The 18293-nt window shown below is 39.2% G+C and overlaps 7 protein-coding genes and 1 non-coding gene across 10 annotated transcripts; 4 read left to right on the plus strand and 4 right to left on the minus strand.

Moving 5' to 3' along the window:
- Positions 1-325: 325 nt before the first annotated feature.
- Positions 326-2537, plus strand: LOC17878361. Its single transcript, XM_006283675.2, has 2 exons — positions 326-732; positions 1129-2537. The coding sequence occupies exons 1-2, from the start codon at positions 631-633 to the stop codon at positions 2359-2361; spliced, it is 1335 nt and encodes a 444-aa protein (XP_006283737.1). The 5' UTR covers positions 326-630; the 3' UTR covers positions 2362-2537.
- A 158-nt stretch (positions 2538-2695) lies between these two features.
- On the minus strand, positions 2696-6478 carry LOC17880604. 2 transcript variants are annotated; one of them, XM_006283339.2, is made up of 11 exons: positions 6217-6478; positions 5977-6053; positions 5707-5861; positions 5360-5487; positions 5234-5278; positions 5087-5140; positions 4598-4702; positions 4292-4495; positions 4124-4209; positions 3223-4028; positions 2696-3125 (listed from the first exon to the last, which is right to left on the minus strand). In XM_006283339.2, exons 3-11 carry the CDS (start codon positions 5849-5851, stop codon positions 2947-2949), a joined length of 1752 nt encoding a protein of 583 aa, XP_006283401.1. In that variant the 5' UTR covers positions 5852-5861; positions 5977-6053; positions 6217-6478; the 3' UTR covers positions 2696-2946. The 2 variants fall into 2 exon arrangements, with proteins under 2 accessions (XP_006283401.1, XP_023633838.1); XM_023778070.1 differs by lacking the exon at positions 5977-6053.
- An 882-nt stretch (positions 6479-7360) lies between these two features.
- Positions 7361-9361, minus strand: LOC17880384 (probable prolyl 4-hydroxylase 12). 2 transcript variants are annotated; one of them, XM_006284033.2, is made up of 7 exons: positions 9210-9361; positions 8923-9039; positions 8678-8735; positions 8554-8601; positions 8235-8292; positions 7932-8107; positions 7361-7850 (listed from the first exon to the last, which is right to left on the minus strand). In XM_006284033.2, exons 1-7 carry the CDS (start codon positions 9287-9289, stop codon positions 7512-7514), a joined length of 876 nt encoding a protein of 291 aa, XP_006284095.2. In that variant the 5' UTR covers positions 9290-9361; the 3' UTR covers positions 7361-7511. The 2 variants fall into 2 exon arrangements, with proteins under 2 accessions (XP_006284095.2, XP_023634843.1); XM_023779075.1 differs by lacking the exon at positions 9210-9361 and having other exon boundaries at positions 8918-9021.
- Positions 9362-9822: 461 nt separating this feature from the next.
- Positions 9823-11072, plus strand: LOC17878642 (actin-depolymerizing factor 7). The gene is made up of 3 exons (XM_006285412.2): positions 9823-9990; positions 10416-10675; positions 10769-11072. Exons 1-3 carry the CDS (start codon positions 9988-9990, stop codon positions 10917-10919), a joined length of 414 nt encoding a protein of 137 aa, XP_006285474.1. The 5' UTR covers positions 9823-9987; the 3' UTR covers positions 10920-11072.
- A 73-nt stretch (positions 11073-11145) lies between these two features.
- Positions 11146-11227, plus strand: TRNAS-UGA. The gene has a single exon. It is a non-coding gene; the product is annotated as a tRNA-Ser (tRNA).
- Positions 11228-11288: 61 nt separating this feature from the next.
- Positions 11289-13505, minus strand: LOC17878461 (low-temperature-induced 65 kDa protein). Its single transcript, XM_006285535.2, has 5 exons — positions 13395-13505; positions 13066-13269; positions 12586-12978; positions 11567-12508; positions 11289-11483 (listed from the first exon to the last, which is right to left on the minus strand). The coding sequence occupies exons 1-5, from the start codon at positions 13468-13470 to the stop codon at positions 11377-11379; spliced, it is 1722 nt and encodes a 573-aa protein (XP_006285597.1). The 5' UTR covers positions 13471-13505; the 3' UTR covers positions 11289-11376.
- Positions 13506-14220: 715 nt separating this feature from the next.
- On the plus strand, positions 14221-16456 carry LOC17880715 (transmembrane ascorbate ferrireductase 1). Its single transcript, XM_006284389.2, has 4 exons — positions 14221-14500; positions 15136-15184; positions 15320-15519; positions 15949-16456. The coding sequence occupies exons 1-4, from the start codon at positions 14357-14359 to the stop codon at positions 16267-16269; spliced, it is 714 nt and encodes a 237-aa protein (XP_006284451.1). The 5' UTR covers positions 14221-14356; the 3' UTR covers positions 16270-16456.
- A 167-nt stretch (positions 16457-16623) lies between these two features.
- Positions 16624-17799, minus strand: LOC17879343 (transcription factor LAF1). Its single transcript, XM_006286107.2, has 3 exons — positions 17584-17799; positions 17362-17491; positions 16624-17280 (listed from the first exon to the last, which is right to left on the minus strand). The coding sequence occupies exons 1-3, from the start codon at positions 17708-17710 to the stop codon at positions 16749-16751; spliced, it is 789 nt and encodes a 262-aa protein (XP_006286169.1). The 5' UTR covers positions 17711-17799; the 3' UTR covers positions 16624-16748.
- Between the last annotated feature and the right edge of the window lie 494 nt (positions 17800-18293).

Below are 18293 nucleotides of genomic sequence, written 5' to 3' on the forward strand. Positions count from 1 at the left end.
TGGTCACTCAAATTTTGCCTTGGATAATAAAAAGGCCATTTGTCTGCATTGCGTTGGGTCGTCTCTTATACATGCGTTACTGTCTCTAGTCTCCCCTCTTTTAAGTGTTTTTTTTTTTCTCCTTTTAAATAATTTGGTTCCTTTCCAATAATTTGTTTTTAGCAATAAGCATCATTCTATAAAATATATACAAACGTTACAATAATTGCGAATAATACTCTTTTTTTAAAAAGGGAGGAAACAGAAAAAAATAAAATTGAGAAGCGCGTGGGTCCGAACCGTCAATTCGGATGACGTGGCAAAAATTCGTGGGAAATTGAATGAAAACTGTAAAAGATAACGACCGGTGAGAGAGATGGATGACTCCTTTGAGAGCTGAGAGAAGAGAAGGCATCATCCATAAATAAAAAGAGCTTTTCTTTTTATTTGCTTATATTTATTCTCTCATTCTTCTTCCCATATATATATATATATTCCATTTTCACGGTTTCTTTCGATTCTTTCTTCACTGATTGTGTTGTGTTTACCTGTGGGGAAATTAAAAGCTCTCTAACTAGCTCTCGCTATTTGCTGTGAGATCGCCCGAAGTAAAGTGGGTGTCGGGGGAACAAGTTGCAAAGCTTTGATGTTATGAGGAGCGTTAATAATAGTGTTGATACTGTTACCGCCGCTGCTTCCGCCATCGTCTCCGCCGACTCTCGTCTTCAACAACCCTCCTCCTCCCTCCTCCATGTACTATTTGCCTCTCTGTTTTTTCTTCTACTTTATAGAGATCAGTGTTGTTTGTTCAACTTGACGTTTCTGACGGTGGATCATGATTACAGTTTATGTTTTCATTGCTCACACGTAAATGGTTTATGTCCAAGTGGAGAAAAATTTTGGTTTTTTAAAAACTTATTTCTGGGATGTTTGATCCGTTTTGCAAGTGTTACGTGACGTAATTAATTATGCTTTTGATTAAAGTACTTTGGTTCTGAAGCTATGATTTTGAAATTAAACAATGAAATGGTGTTTTTTTAGTTTCATGTTTTATAAATATAAAGCTTGATTAAAGCATTAAACATTTAATTCTCTCTTCTCTAGCTAATTTTTCAATATTTTTTTATAAATGTCTTGTGAAAAATTCAGAAGAAAAAATGGGGAAGCTGGTGGAGTTTGTATTGGTGTTTTGGATCCAAGAAGAACAATAAGCGGATAGGGCACGCGGTGCTTGCACCTGAACCGGCTGCATCCGGAGTAGCGGTGGCTCCGGTCCAAAACTCTTCTAGCAGCAATTCAACTTCAATATTCATGCCTTTTATTGCTCCTCCTTCGTCTCCTGCATCTTTTCTCCCATCAGGCCCTCCATCTGTCTCACATACTCCCGATCCTTGTCGTCTACGTTGTTCCCTACTCGTCAATGAACCCCCTTCAGCCTTTGCTATTGGACCTTACGCTCACGAGACTCAACCCGTTACTCCTCCTGTCTTCTCTGCTTTCACTACTGAACCATCCACCGCGCCTTTCACCCCACCCCCTGAATCTCCTTCTTCTCCTGAAGTGCCTTTTGCTCAGTTACTTACGTCTTCTCTTGAACGGGCTAGGAGGAACAGTAGCGGGGGAATGAATCACAAGTTTTCAGCTGCGCACTACGAGTTTAAGTCTCATCAAGTGTATCCTGGAAGTCCAGGAGGTAATCTCATCTCCCCTGGTTCTGGTACATCTTCTCCTTACCCAGGGAAATGCTCCATCATTGAGTTTCGTATCGGTGAACCTCCAAAGTTTCTCGGTTTTGAGCACTTCACTGCGCGTAAATGGGGATCAAGATTCGGTTCTGGATCCATCACACCAGCTGGTCAAGGTTCAAGGTTGGGTTCAGGTGCTCTAACTCCTGATGGTGGTGGAGGAATGGGCTCAAAGATTGCTTCTGGTGCTCTCACGCCACTTGAAGACAGCCTTTTGGATAGTCAGGTCTCTGAGGTTGCGTCTTTAGCCAATTCAGACCACGGGTCGTCAAGGCATAATGATGAAGCTGTCGTGGTTGCTCACAGAGTCTCTTTCGAGTTGACTGGTGAAGATGTTGCACGTTGTCTTGCAAGCAAGCTTAACCGATCCGGTTCACATGAAAGAGCGAGCGGGGAACACTTGAGACCAAACGGTTGTAAAACGTCGGGAGAAACAGAGAGCGAACAGAGTCAGAAACTAAGATCGTTTTCGTTAGGCTCAAGCAAAGAGTTCAAGTTTGATAACACTGAAGAAGAGACGATAGAGAAAGTTAGGTCGGAGTGGTGGGCCAATGAGAAGGTCGCCGGAAAAGGTGATCATAGTCCAGCAAACAGCTGGACTTTCTTTCCGGTGTTACGGTCGTCTGGATTCACTTGACATATTTACCAAAAAAATGTCCTTAATCTTCTTCATTACCTCTAACATGGGAAGCAAATTCACTGATATGGTAAGAGATTGGGGTCTAACAACTATACATATATATTTAGCTTTTCATTGTAGATGTCTTTGCTCTCTTTGTACTGATAATCTTATAAAATAGTCTTAACTCTTTATGGTAGTACACTCATCATTGACAAAAGAAAAAATGTATCAGTTCTTGATATTGCTTAAATATATATAATAAACTTAAATTCCTCTCTAATGCAATTCAAATGTGTATCCGAGTGTCAACGAGCCGCTGTGTTGGGAAAATATTTATTACACAAAAAAAAATCAAAGAACCCCATTTCAAAGTTTCAAATTTCCATGGCAAAAAAAGTTCAACAAAATAACAAATCAATATCTTCCTATAGAGAATAGAGAAGTGAAAAAAAAAAAGAATGGAAGACTCTTTAAATGGGAAAAATCTCTCTAGAAGCAAAAGAAAAGATCTGTCTCTCCCGCTAAAACTGCACTTTTGGTATACCTAAAAAGAATGATACTCTGGTCCAGAGTCAAGCTAGTCTTTTGTTTTCAAGTTTCTCAAGGAATCCTCTGTTTTGGAACATATTTTACCTTCGTTCCCTTTTCGGGTTTCATCCTCGGCTTTGGTCTTGCGTTTATAACACCATTTGAGGATTCGTGAGTGTTGTTGCCCGAGATGTATGTTTCCTGAGACAGAACCAATGTCACATGTTCTGCAGAGGTTGCCTCTTTCCATCCTGACAAGCCATTCATTCACATCAGTATATAACATTAATAAATATTGAGAATAAACGATATGGGGTTTATATTAAGATAAGTCAAAAGAAGTTTTACTCTCTGCAAGAAATGCCTTTGCTTTGTGGTTGTTAAACTGCAAGCTTATGTGATGTTGAGCGGTCTTTACTTCGGGTGCAGTTGGGTTTGAATTTTTATCTTCTTTGTCTGCGTTTTCATGGACTGCTGAAACTTTCCTTCCCTGACTGCTCACTGGTCTCCATATCTTTATAGTTGCTTGCTCAGATATGGGTTTCACCTCAACAGTCTTTGTTCTTCTTTCAGCTTCACTGCATTTGGGTTGGTTATGCTCTCCGCTGAAACTACCTTTTTGGATTGTTAAACTCACTGATCCAATCAGAAGGTCGCCGTTCCTTGTTTGATCTAGCTGAGTTACTGCTGCATGTTGTGATATCAGTCTGGGGTTATCTAATTTTCGGCTCCAAACTTTAGCTGTATTGACCCTAGTGTCTCTGTTGATTCCATTCTTTCGCATGTTTCCAAGTTTTGGTGCATGATTAGCATGGAACCCATTCGACCTACGACCATTTTGCCTTTCCATGTTTTGGCCATTGGCAAAGCCATCATCATCAACGATTGGCGCTTGACATTCATCGTTTCTCCCATTATTAGTTTCCAAAACTTGAGGGTCCTCTAGGGATGAAGAAGCATCAATCGATATGGAATCTGGTCTCTGTGCCTCGGAATCAGAAGCTACAGATAACTGGCTTGATGACTCAGCTGGATATTGTTGTTCCTCTGATGTGGTACTCTCGACTTCCTTAGCATCTTTTTTCTGTTCCTTCTCTCTCTGTTCTTTCTGTCTTAGCTTCTTCCTCTTCTTCCTCTCCAAGAGCTCAGCTTGTCTGCTCCGAACAAAATATCAGTAAATAAGACTTAACATTTTTTTAAGCGGATTTAGCTATAATATATAACTCGCATTGCAATTATAAGCACATACCTTCTTTGAGCAGCTTCTTCCTCTTCAACCAGTAAATTTTGGCACCTCAGAGCTTCTGCATCTTTGTCAGCCAGCCATGCTTTGATCTACGCATTAAGAATTCAAAAATAAATCACATTCAAGAAATACAAGCAAAGAAAAATTCTCGTATTAGATAGTTTGGTTTACCAATCGCTGTTCCAGGAGGAAGCTTGCGCAAGCAATGACATTTTTTGCCTCAAGTACACTTTTTCCAATTTCCCCATCAAAAATGTATTTTTGCATTGGTGCAGCCTCGTTAGACAGGAATGTTTTTTCACTTGCATCATCGAGAATGCTAAAAAGTTCCTGCGAAGAAACTGGGAACCTTGGTGGTCTAGACTGGAGAACATCCTGGAGAAACAGGAACGTATATCAGCCATGAGGTTGAACACTGAGGATACTATATCTTGAAAAGTAATTAAAAGAAGCCATCAAGAGAGATGAAATTCATACCAAAATGCCAGAGCCAGCTCTTAAATAATATTGCGGCAGGGCAGTGTATCCTGGTTTTTCGATAAGTGACATTAGTCCTGACTCAACTGATGCCCCAGGAACATCCTACAAGAATCCAAATAATGAGAAATTTTTACAAATCATTTTAATTAGGCAGACAGGTTCATGATGCAGAATGCTCTTGCATTTCTAGTTAAATTGTATTTATTTGGAAACGAACCCCATAATCCTGATGAAGTCATATGGCATTCTAGGAAACATTTATTTATGGGATCACACCTTGCACTAATGAAGAACAGAAATGATAGGCATTGATAGGTCAAAACCCTTATGCAAGATTTGAAAAACAAGAATGAAATTAGAATTGTGAAGACTGAAGAACATGATATGCCACACTCGTATGCAACGCTCACCATGCATTATAAGTGGGTGAAGATAAGAAGATATTTTTTGGAAAGAAAAGGAAAGCATCAAAGCGAATTATACTACCTCCAGCATCATGCTCTTTAATGAGAGAATCTCCTTAGCATCAATTGCAGAAAGCTGAAAATAACCACAGAGATTGAACAGGATCAGTCCCTGATGAAATAACCAATCAAACTGGTACTGTGAGAAAGAGTCTAGAGGGTAAACTACCTTGTTCCAAAAGGCTCCCAGTGCATCCCTCTCTTTGCCAGAATCCTGGAAACATGAAAACACAACCTTCAGACAGTTTGAAAGATGAAAACAAGATAGTCTTAGTAAAGTTCAGACTAAGCAAACCTTTTCAGGCTTTCTTTGACGCCGATGCATGCGGTTATGCCTTCTAAAGTTCACAGGAGAGCAAAACTCCCTACTGCATTTTTCACACTTCTGCATTTGTATCTTCAAAGGAGTCAGCAATGGCCAGCCTGGGAGCGAAAAAAGAACATCAAAAAAAGTCCAGGTACCATACCCTAGGCAGTATGGTATTCAAGCATCACTTAAATCTTAAAACTCAATAAAATCTCTCAAGACTAAAGCTATACATCCTCTCCTAAGACCCAATCCACTAGATTCCAATGATGGAGTAGTATTTTGATCAGAGACAACGTCAAATCCAATAAGATGAGAGACAATGAGACATATACCTGGACGTTCTAAGGTATGGAGAAGTTGAAAAAGCTGGACTGGGCTATTCTCAGGTCTAGGGAAGGAAAGAAAAGGATCCTTTCCAACCGCTCGTCTGATGAGCATATCGAGTGAATCATTTCCATCTTGTTTCACCAGCTCCATGGTATTCAAACTGCAACAGGCATTTCACAAAAACACAAATCCATATAAACAACAGCACCAATGATAAATCGATAAACACTGAACCTAATTCTTCCCTAAGCAACAACATAAAATCAACTACATACGGCGGAACAGTATTTGATTCAATCGCCGTCAGAATCAGTAACACAGATGCCTAAATTCCTCCATGACTATGCCACACCTAACAGAGAGCAAAATCGAAATTGAAATCACAAGTGTAAAAGTATTCGCGGTATGATATGAAATCTAATCAACACAACAGTGATATGATACACAAACGAACAGATTCAAATCGATTCAGTGTTGGTTTAATGCGAAGAGAAAGGTTAAGTCCGATCACGTACCAGTAAAACAAAAAAAAAAACAGTAAACAGATCGGGCGGAGAAGAGGAGAAGAGAAGAATCAAGAGCGATCCTCGGAGGAGGTGAGGAGACGGAGCGAAGCAGAGCTTGGGACGGAAGAAAGTCGCCGAGAAAATCCGAGAAAGTGATGGGACGCAAAAGAGAGAAAGAAAAAAATGAGAGAAAAATTCGGGAGAGGGAGGAGGAGGCAAAAGAGCTGTGGGAAGAAATTATAAAGGCGTACCGGGGAAACAAAACAACCCTGGTGGTGTGGGGGACTTCTCAAATTTCACAAAATCCAGCAAATATTTTTTGTTCAAGGATATTAAAAATAAATTAAATTACAAAGGAATTGTTAAAATTTTCAGTGAAACACACAGTTTTTTCCTCTGAATTTTCTTTATCTTTATCTTTATTATTATTTTTTTTCCTTTGAATGTGTAAAAATAAAATAAAGCCACTGGGATAGACATATACATGATTCATGAACAATTGTCTAGATCTGGTTGGTCTAATGATGTAAGTTTTGCAATTTCTCCTTTTATTTTCTTTTTTTTATCCTATATTTATAAAAATCTATTACCAAATTACAATGTTTCCCTACATATTCAACTAGTTAAGTTTTGATTTATCAATACTTTTAACTAGGAAAATTTCAGATTATATCATAATGGGGATTAAAACAAGTTAAATTTTAGTCTATTTTCATCTAAAGTGTTTCAACTTATGACAAAGGAAAAGAAAAACCCAATTTTATATTTTAGTAGCCAACTAGTAGTACACCGGTTGAGTTGCCAACAATAGTCGTATAAATATGTACAATATTTTTGAATATCGTATAGTATTAGAAGGAAAATGCGTTTTCGAATAATGTTATTATACATGAAAACTATTAAATACCGTTTATAAAGGGAAAAATATTGGTATGTTGGGAATATACTGCAGAAATTCGAATCTGATAGAGAGATAGAGATATTAGTAATACAGCCAATTTCAAGGGTGCAGTATTATCTTGGGACAATGCAGCGTTGGAAAAAGCACGATCCAATCCTACGATTTGAGAAACATTTGTAACATAGGAAAAGACTCGGTAGTTCTCTCGATGATTTGTCAATATTCTCTACATCCATACTAAAGAAGATCTAAAGTCAGTCAAGAGGGATTTAATTACCCCAACGCCCATTGAATATTCACATTCCATCATAATGACAAATAATAAAAAAGACAGCTCAAGTGTATTGAAAATGTTTTAACAATTTCCATTATGCTGAGATATATGGTCCCTAAGACTGAAGAATCAACAAGCGTTACAACTCTTTCTGCAAGTACCGTAGTAATCTGGAGTGCCAATCATATAGACTGGGTTTTTCTTGCACTCCCCAAGCTCAGCCCATTGTCTACAGCTGTCATCTTCATCACTGCATTCCCCACTCTCCTCATCGTTTCTTGTTTGTTTCTTTGCATAGATCAGTTTCTTCGCCACTAACAGTTCCCCTTTCACCACAGGGCATCTCAAATGAGTGCTTGTCTCATCCAAAGATGCATTCAAGTGTCTGGTGAAGAACAAAACTGCGTTTCCTTTCACTGGTCTTAAGATGTTGCTGCCGGTCTCTGAGCAACTCTTTTTCGATTTCATCTGAAGAAAAATGAATTTTAACCTTCTCTATGTTGTGTCGAACAGATCATTTTGCTTCTCACGTTATATTTTTAGACTGACCTCTGAATTTGGGAACAGAAGCTCTCCACCTTGACTTGTGTTTGAGAGGTAGAGAATGACGGTTGCCAGCAAAAATTCATAGCGAGATACCGAGCTCGATTCCTCTCCAAAATAATCCAACTTTTTCCCCGACTCCTCAGAAGTATAACTTCTTACCTTGATAGAGCCGCTGTTTTCTGAAACATGTGCGTCAAGAGAGAAACATAAGCCAGCAGTTTGGCCAAGAAAAGAGGCCTTCCGAGAGAAACCATTAACTTTCAATAGATTGAAAATCAAGATAAGTAAAATGTTAGTATTCAATACCTTTTGGGAGGAAAGTCCACGCAGCAATTTTTTCTTCAATACCAGCAACTATTGGATCCTAGTTTATACCAGAATAAGGAATGGATCATAACATTATTAAGGCCATTTTGAGCAACCAAGGTAGAAACTGCTAAATTAGGGTGTGAATAATCATCATCTCTGGAACTCTGTTGACTCAATAGGGAGGACTTATGTGTAACAGAGAACTACAAGCACAAGCATGTATCTTACAGTTTACCACATAATGTTTCAAGAAGATGACATCATACTTCCTATCAAGCTTAGGTATTTACAAACTCCAAGAATACTAAGAAGTTACCGGCACATGTACAGCATCCCCTGAGTTAAGCTCTGAAGTTTCCTTCCTCTACAGAAAATAATCAACCATTACACAAAGAACTATGTATCACTACAGCTCAAACCGGAAGGAATGGGAAATTTACCAGAGATATCAGATGATCACACTCTTCCTCAGACAAGAACCCGCGGTAAAGGAACACCCTGCACATACCAAATTGTTTGAGACCTCCCCAGATCTATCAACACATTAGTAACTCTTGCAAAATAATAATCTTACATGTTACTACTAATAATTGTGCAGGCTATCACAATCTTCAGATAAAAACTAGAAAAATTGAGCAAAGATCAATGATGGTTGAAGCAGATAAATAAGTCAAAAGTACCTGACCTTGGTTGCCATGAAAGTTGAAGAACACGTCTCGGGTCCACAAATTTAGATCCTAAAACATAACTCGCCTCTGTATCACTCTTACCCATATCTTCTTTGTCTCGGAGTTCCTTCCGACTTGCAGAAAGAGAAACAAGAAAACTTGAGGTACTTAAACACCATTATAGCTAATTACGAAACTGTTTAACAATGTCGCATGTCCAAAATCTCTTACATCTCATTCGTCATGTTACAGCGACAAGGAATTTAAATGATAATCGCCATAAAGGATGGAATTCGAAATTTACCTTCCACCGGAACAGAAAGGAGAAGACGAAGAAGACATCATAGTCATCAGAATAAGGAAGATTTGGCTAAAGCAAGCCATTGCTCCCCACTGGTACTCTGCTGTTACATCGCTGAAACGAGAAACATCTTTCCCAATTTCACAAATTCCCCGATTCGATGGGACGACATCGTTTAATAATAAGCTCCTTTGAAATTATACTATATATCAATTGGGGTATCAATTTAAAAAAATGCTCAAGTTTCAAAAGTTAATCCAATTTTTTTTTTTTCTCATTTAATATCTGTACTTAGAATTAGTCTTTTCTATTGTATCATTGGAGACAAAAAAAGATGAAAATGAGCTAAAAATATGTGATCAACGTATGAACAGTGACGCCAAACGAACCGGAACTGCCTTGAGTTGACAAAAAATTAAGATAGATATTGGTATGCATTTCACACAGATAAGGATATGCTCATACATGTGTATGATAATGTATGGATACACACCTAGATGCTAAAAATAGAGTGGAGACTGCTTGAAAAAAGGATGGTTAAGCGAATTTTAAGGTTTGAAAAGAAAGAAAACTAACGTGTGGGTGTAATCACAAAAACAGATCAGAGAGACCAATATTAAGAAGCCTTTAATTAGTTGTCTGAGTTCCCCTCGATCTTTTCTTCACAAAAGAGAAATCATCTTCTTCCTTCATTTCGTTCTCATAGGACAATCAATATTCACACAAAACAACAAATCTTGCCATCTTCCTCAAGACTTACCATTGAAACAAGACAAAAGCAATGGTTTGTTCATCTCTTCTATTATTCTTGAAATAAATTTGTAGGGTTGCCGTTACTAGCGTGCATGCGATGTGGTTTTATCCCAATCATAGTCGGGACAAAAGATCCAACGATATTCAAATTTATGATTGCATCCGAGTTTTGATTTTGGATATCTGTTTTTGAGTTGTAAAATAATATGGATTTTGGATGCAATTTTCATATATCGAATCATGCTTTTTAGATGTTGATCTTACCATTAATTGATGTATGCGTTTCTCGTTAGTTTGTCTTGTGTATCTCATTTTAAATCACAAGTAGCTAGCGTCATGTATAAGTCAGTTATCTAGACTAAGATTAGAATTAATGTCTGCATGTATGGATAAGTAATGTAACCGGAAAACTAGATAACTTGGAACTGATGTTTCCTGATTTATGTGAATGAAAAGGCGAACGCGGCGTCTGGGATGGCAGTGGAGGACGAGTGCAAGCTCAAGTTTCTGGAGCTAAAGTCGAAAAGAAACTATCGGTTCATAGTATTCAGGATAGACGGGCAACAAGTGGTGGTCGAAAAGTTAGGAAACCCCGAAGAGACTTACGATGATTTCACCGCTTCCCTCCCTGCGGATGAGTGCCGCTATGCTGTCTTCGATTTCGACTTCACCACCGCTGAAAATTGCCAGAAGAGCAAAATCTTCTTCATTGCGTGGTAATCATTTTTTTTTCTTTCACTCTCTTCCTTGATTCATATTTACGTTAAATTTGATTAGTTCTTGAAACTTGGATGATGAAACATACATAGGTCACCAGACTCATCAAGGGTGAGGATGAAGATGGTGTATGCAAGCTCTAAGGATAGATTCAAGAGAGAATTGGATGGCATTCAGGTGGAGTTACAAGCCACTGACCCTAGCGAGATGAGCTTCGACATTATCAAAAGCCGAGCTCTCTAAATTTGTTCAGTGATCTATATCTCTATCACTGATCCTGATCTTTCACGCAAAAATTTACCATGTTATTGGTTAAAACTGAGTTCTTGTCTGTCTTTATTCATTTTTCAAACATTTTTTTCTCTCTACTTTCGTTTTGAGAGAGAAGTTGAAACCATGTAGCTTTGTCGTGTAACTTCTCAAATAAATTACTAAATATTTGTTCTCTACGGAGTGCGCAAACAAAGAAGTCGATATGTCCGAGTGGTTAAGGAGACAGACTTGAAATCTGTTGGGCTTCGCCCGCGCAGGTTCGAACCCTGCTGTCGACGTATTTTTAGCAATTAACAGAACTTATACATAGGTTTTATATGGCTAGCAGTAGTAGGTAGATACATCAAAATAAACCAGGGATCGAACCACAAAACACATTAAGATGGAAACCATTACAAACCCATACGTTTTTAAAAAGAAGCAAATCTCAGTTTTCAGAATGTTGAAATCTCCTCTGCAAAGGCACTGAACCACCATTGCCGCCTCGTTGGCCTGCCTCATCTCCTCCAGAACCCGAAATTCCCATTTTTTTCCCTACACCATTGTACACCAAAATCAAAAAGTCATCACAACCGCTAACAGCTGAAAACGCTATTTATAACAGAAAGAGGCGTTACCAACGGTGGAGCCAAGTGACTGTGAAGAGTCTTGAACAGACTCTGTAGACTTTTGCGTCACTTCCTCCGTCGTTCCAGCGAGCCAAGAAGTTACAGCTCCAGTCAGCTTCTCCGCCATCCCTCCTTGGCCTTCTTCCGCATAAGCTTCGCCGTGTTTCATTGCTGCTTCCGAGCTCGGATCTTTAAATCCTCCTAGCCTTTTCTCTACCTCCTCCGATTGTGTCACTATCCCTTTCTTCGCCGGCGCCGTGTCGCCGCCTCCTCCAAGATGAAGCTTTTCAGTGACCACCTCTGACAAAACCTTGTCTTCTTCTCCCGGACTTAATTTTTCTGTCAGATATTCTTTAGCCGACACGCCCTTATCTTGTCCCGTTTCCGTACCAGTTCCAGCGGTCCCGGAGAATGGCAATTTCGTCATTACACTAGCTCCGGTCTCTTTCACCTTCTCGTAAACTGGAGTCACCATACCTGCGACCGTACTCCCATATCCACCGCCGGAGCTAAGAGTCTCGTCTCCTTTTACACGACTCTCATGTCCCTCGCCGCCTTCACCAGAGTAACCCAGCTTCGAAGCGACGGCGTTCTTAGCAGCTACAGCTTTGTCAGCTACGACTGAAGTAGCTAACGCGATCTTATCGGTGTAACTGCTCTGATTCGACTGCTGCATCTCATCTCCTCTCCCCTCAGCTTTCGAATCAAAACCCTCGGGGTTCCTTACACCTTGAGTTCTCGTCGGCAAATCTTTTCCCAAATCAAGTTCACCACTCCTCTCCGGAGACTCTTTCCGCAATCTAGATCCATAGTTTCCGGTGGTCGGTGAGTGCTTCTCCATTTCAGGTCCCGATTTCATATCAAACCCATGGCTCTTCTTCCCCAAGTCAGTTCCTAACCCTAACCTTCCAAGAGCTGAGACGGTTGTTGCTGCTCCAGTTTCTCCAGAAGCTAGATAAAGAAGCAGACTCAGCTCAAAAGAGTTTATAACCCAATCAGAAATACAGAATTAGGAGAAAAGTTCTTACGTTTTCCGGTAGGATCAGTGACTTTGGACTGATAATTCGACATCCCACCATGAGATCCCGGGGCAGCTGGATTTTGCTCAAGTCCTCTTGGTCGCTCGATGTTAACTCTACGTTGGTCTCGAGACTTGTCTTCGCCAGGTACAAAAGTTCTCGTCACATCTTCTGTGGCAGAGAGCAGAGAGACGGGTGTGTTATGCGGCGTCAAAGTAGATGTTCCTCTGATTTCTTCTTTTTTAGGTACGCCGGAGTGTTTTACAGGATGAGATAGTGCTTCGTGCCCAACTCCTCTTATTGGCTCAGTGTGTTTCGTATGTGAAGAGGACAAAACTGGAAAAGCTTTTGTGCCTGGAGGGACTATCTCATCCTTCACCGGATTGTGAGCCTTTCCTCGTGCTGCCGAGACCAATTAGACTAACCGTTATCACCACCAAAACATTAACTATTTTGGTTTGGAATTAGAAAGATTAAAGTGACGCAAACCTGGTGCACCGCCGTGGATTTGTTGGTCTCCGTAGTTATCTCCATCGTCTTCCTGGTCTAGATCATGATCGTCGGGGATGTGCTCTCCACAATCATGCTCATGACTATGTCCATGTTTTGTAAGAACGTTCTTGATCTTCTTTGCTTTTTCCTTCACTTTCTTTAGAACTTTCGATGGTCCTTTCTCATGATGCTCTCCTTTCTCTGCATCCAAAAACAGAGTAAACACATTGAAAACATTCATCAGGCTCTTTAACTTCCAGATTTCGGAATGTCTATAAAAAAAAGAAAAAGTTATTACATTGAGACTAAAACCTGCTTTCTCATACCTGGATGGTGAATTTTAATCGGCTCCTCTGCTTGATGATGAGCATGAGAACGTTGCAACTGCGCTTGTGAATCCATAATCTTTGCTGGCTTTGATTCTGTTCTTTTCCTTTTTCTGTATAAAAAAATGATTGTGAGATAATCTGAAGAGCTTCTCAAAAGCTTTATACAGGGTAGAGTAGAAAAAGAGTCGAAGAAGACTCATGCAGCAGAACCACCTTTGGCTGTGTCCTCTGTATTCTGTTACGAAATGCCACGTGTCGTATGAAGCCACGTGTCGTATGAAGCCACGTATCTGGCTCATGATTGTGTACGTGGCTCTCTTCGCCTAATCTTTATCCGAGAAGAACCGTCGATCTAACTTCTTTCACAAGCAGGCCCACGTTATACTGGCCCAAAAATAAACTTTGACTTTCACTTGGTTTACTTTATTTCACATACTACTGTACCAACAACGTGCCGTTTTTCCAACATTAAAAACAGCATATCGTACTTACTCTATGCCCGAAGACGACAAGAAATGATATCAGTATATCCGCATTGTGCCTTGTTCAAATTATGTGGGTTGGTCCAATATGAATGTCCATATGGGCCTGAAAACAAGATCCAGTTATGACTCTCTATCGCGGTTTACGGTTTGGTTTGGTTGGTGGTAGAGGAGCAGACACGAAGCGGAGGGATTGATGCAGCTACCACAATATCCACGTGGCAAAATATCATTCGTGCGTTCAAAACTGCCACGAAAATAGATAAACCAAAAAGGGATGGGCGAGGCCCACGTGTCTGCTAAGAAGTGCCCACAAATGGATAATGTAAAAGGAAAAAGAAAGATCTGGACTGGGGAATTGAGTCGTCGTCTTCTTCTCAGAGGCTGCTTAGTTTAGAAGCTTTTTTAAAGTTCCAGTCCTCTAGATTAATCGAACAAAAGACAAGAAGAAGAAACACGGTTACAGAAAAAGCTATTATGGGTGTCGGGATAAACGCGATGGCGGTGACGTTTGTGGCACACGCGCTGGCGGTAATCGCGGCGGTTATGGTGCTGGTTTGGAGTATTAGTTACAGAGGTGGATTGGCCTGGGAAGCTACTAACAAGAATCTCATCTTCAATGTATGCTTCTTTGATTCCCTTTATTTTAAAGCTCTCTCTTTTCTATCTCTCTCTCGCGTCTGCGTTGACTCTTTCTGTATCTCTTGGTCATCTGTCTGATTTTGTGGGTACTTTTACAAAATCCACCTGATGATCCTAGTTCCGATACTTCAGTTTGGCAATCTTGTCTAGGTGACTGTAAAGCTTTTTTTATCCCTTTCTCAGTACTGTTCTAAGTGGGTGAGAATCCTCTTGTTATCTTAATATCTGTTTAGGTTGTGAAATGGGGCTTTTAATCACTAGTCAGATAACTGTAGTAAGCATTAGTCCTCTTGTGTGTCCCAAGTTTTTTGGGGTCATGTTCAGTTTATTCTAGTGTGAATGAATGTACAGAAGATGATGTTTGGTCTTCTTGTTTTGTCTAAATGATGGCATTCAGAAAAAAGTTCATATTTTATTTTTATTTTTGTTAAGAGGGAAAGATACTAGCAACATCCAATAATCGACATGATCTTAGTCACCTTAGTTAAGGGTCTTCTCTTCAGTTTTCTTTAATCCTGTGTTTTTTTCCATTAAGATTGTAATCTTTTGTGTCACTACCTTATTTGCAATCTGTGTTTGTGTTCTGATATATTTTCCTTCTTTGTGTGATCCAGCTGCATCCTGTTCTGATGCTCATTGGATTTATAATCTTGGGAGGAGAAGGTAACGATAAAAACACTTGTTGAACAACGAGAAAAATTAAGATATCACTTTCATTTCAGTCTTGACTAGTCCCGTTGATGATCATCATTTCATTTCATATAAACCGTTTCCCTTTTTTTTAAACTGGAAACGCAGCCATTATAAGTTACAAAGCGCTTCCGCTGGAGAAACCAGTGAAGAAGTTGATCCACCTTATACTCCATGCCATTGCTCTGGCTCTTGGGATCTTTGGCATCTGTGCAGCCTTCAAGAACCATAATGAAAGTGGAATCCCGAACCTCTACAGTCTCCATTCCTGGATTGGTATTGGAGTCATTTCCCTTTATGGCTTCCAGGTAAATATTCCATGGCCTTTTGCTACTTAGACTACTATTTTCCCATGAAACATTTAATCTATTCAAATAGGAATCTTACTGATAAGTTTTCCATTAGGACCCTTGAGTTATGTTTCTGAGTTCTCTGTATCAGACGACTGAGTAAGACTTGTCTCTAATAGTCTAGTTACTGAACAACCACAAACAGCAAAAAAGCACACTTATGACCAAAATATTGCTTGAAGCAGGAATCCAGAAACTAGAAAACATAGAAAACATTATATAGAGGAAAATTGACCTTACTCTAGGTGAATAAATCTCAGTACTTTTAAAGGCTATTGGACTGTCCAATTTATGGAAATGGCTTCTCTGTAGAAAGGTGGTTAACCTTTTTCTATACATTGTTCCTGAGCAGAAAAAGATAAACACACATGTTTTTGGACTTTGCAGTGGGTGTACAGCTTCATAGTGTTCTTCTTCCCAGGAGGATCAGCAAATCTGAGAAGCGGGTTGCTTCCGTGGCACGCGATGCTCGGCCTATTTGCTTATATACTTGCGGTTGGGAATGCAGCTTTAGGGTTTCTGGAAAAGCTGACTTTCTTGGAGAATGGAGGGCTTGACAAGTATGGATCCGAAGCATTTCTCATAAACTTCACGGCCATTGTCACTATCCTGTTTGGTGCCTTTGTGGTACTCACTGCTTCTGCTAAGTCTCCGTCATCTTCCTCCCCCAATGATGATACTGTTGACTACAGCTACTCTGCTATATAAAAAAACTTTCTACATTTCCACTTACATCTGTATTGCCCCTTGTACTGTCAAAACTCCATTTATATATGATGCGTTTGTAGCTAAAAGCTTTGTGTTTTGCTACTTCTGGTGTGTAAAATCTTCAATATCTTGATAAAATTTGTAAGTTATTTATCGTTCAATACTGCTACTGTTCACATGTGTTCTCCTTATCTATTTACCAGAGAGTGTTGTTCGTTATCGTTAAGTCAGTGTGTAACTGTACTTAGCTAGCATCGAGAACAACTTGTAACGGGGAATCCCGAGTACGTTCACTAATTTGTACAGTGTGTGTTTCTTCATACGGTACTGGTGTCAAAGCATTTTGAGCCCAACAAAAAAAAATGGTGTTCGTTTTCCCTTATAAATTTGATTTACAGTACATTAGAAGTAATTTTACGTCGCGGTTGATGAAGAAAAGAATTTTAGCAGAAGAATTACAATCTAAGGACTCTCTGTGATCAATTTTGAGACTCATGCTTCTGAAACTTGGAACCAAACACGACGTCGTTAAGAGTCCAGTTGTTGTTGTTGATCATCGTTTCGTTGTAATGGAACTGATCAACATCACTCGTTTCTTCATAATCTAAGACACTGTTTTCGACATTTGGAGCTTGGTCGTGCTTAGAGTCTGTAAAAACAGAGGAATCATCGACTTGGGGATCGGAAGAAGAAGAAAGCCATTCGTTGAAGAAAAGCCTTGGAAACTCAGGAGCAGAAGAACATTGATGACTGTTATTATTTCCATTGCTTTCTTGTGATGGAGATGAAGATTTGTTCTCTACAAGTCTCTGGAAGGAAATTACATGATTCGAGATCAAGGTTTCCGGGTTTCTTTTTTGACAAGAAACAAGTGATGAAGAAGAAGAGGATATAGATTTTGGATGTTGCAAGTTGTGAGACTTGAGCCATCTCTTTTTCAAATGAGAATGCCAATAGTTCTTTATCTCGTTGTCTGTTCTTCCCGGTAAGAATTTAGCGATTTGAGACCACCTAAACACACCTAATCATATCAGTCTCCCTATATTTAGCATCTGCTAAAACAACAAGGTTAGGTCTTAGGGGTACACTTACTTGTTACCCAAGGAAGAATGAAACGTCAAGATGGTCTCTTCTTCTTCTGCACTAATCATATCCCTCTTTAAACCTGGTCTTAGGTAATTAATCCATCTTAACCTGCAGCTCTTCCCATTCCTTTGTAGCCCTATCAAATCAAAGTTGACTAAAGTAAGGATTTATTTGGTAGACGACCAACTAGTAAATAAGAAGATGAATAAGAGAGAGAGAGAGAGAGACCAGCTTTGATGGGAACATTAGTCCAGCAAGAATGGCCATGAGAGAGGATACAACTCCTTAGCTTCTCGTCTTCTTCAGGTGACCATAACCCTTTCCTCTGTTTCTCTCCAGATTTTGTCTTCGCCATCACTCTATCGTCTTAAAGCTTTCCCTGATACAAGAAAACATGTCTCAATATTATGTTGATTGAGACAACATATATTACCAAACTGTCTACAGATAGAGCCTACATACTTAGTGTTAAGAAATGACCAAATGGGCTTGCTTAGAGTAAAAGACAAATAGGACAATGTATATTGTATTTTTGTGAAAATTTTGTGTTACTTATTTAATTTATGCGTGAATTTTTTTTATGTGTATATAATAATAATATCGTATGCATTTGTATCAGCCATTAAGCAGTGAGGGAGAAAAGTCATAATGGAATATGTAAAGCATTAATTAGGCGTAGTAGCAAAAGTCTGCTTAGATAAAAATTAATTATTGATATACAGTGATTTAATTATAAGGTTCCAACTCAAAATAAACATTGTCCAACGTACATGAAAGAAGAAGAAGAAGAATCTTTGTAACTTTTGTTTTTGTTATTCTTCGTTTCTTCTACATAATTGGAGTATTTATAGACACAAACAAAGATAGTTGCAAAAGAATATCAAAGCGATGAGTTCACAAAAACTGAATTACGATATTAATCTTAATTGATGCATGGA

Source organism: Capsella rubella, unplaced genomic scaffold, assembly GCF_000375325.1.
Source record: "Capsella rubella cultivar Monte Gargano unplaced genomic scaffold, Caprub1_0 scaffold_7, whole genome shotgun sequence".
NCBI classification, from domain to species: Eukaryota; Viridiplantae; Streptophyta; class Magnoliopsida; order Brassicales; family Brassicaceae; genus Capsella; species Capsella rubella.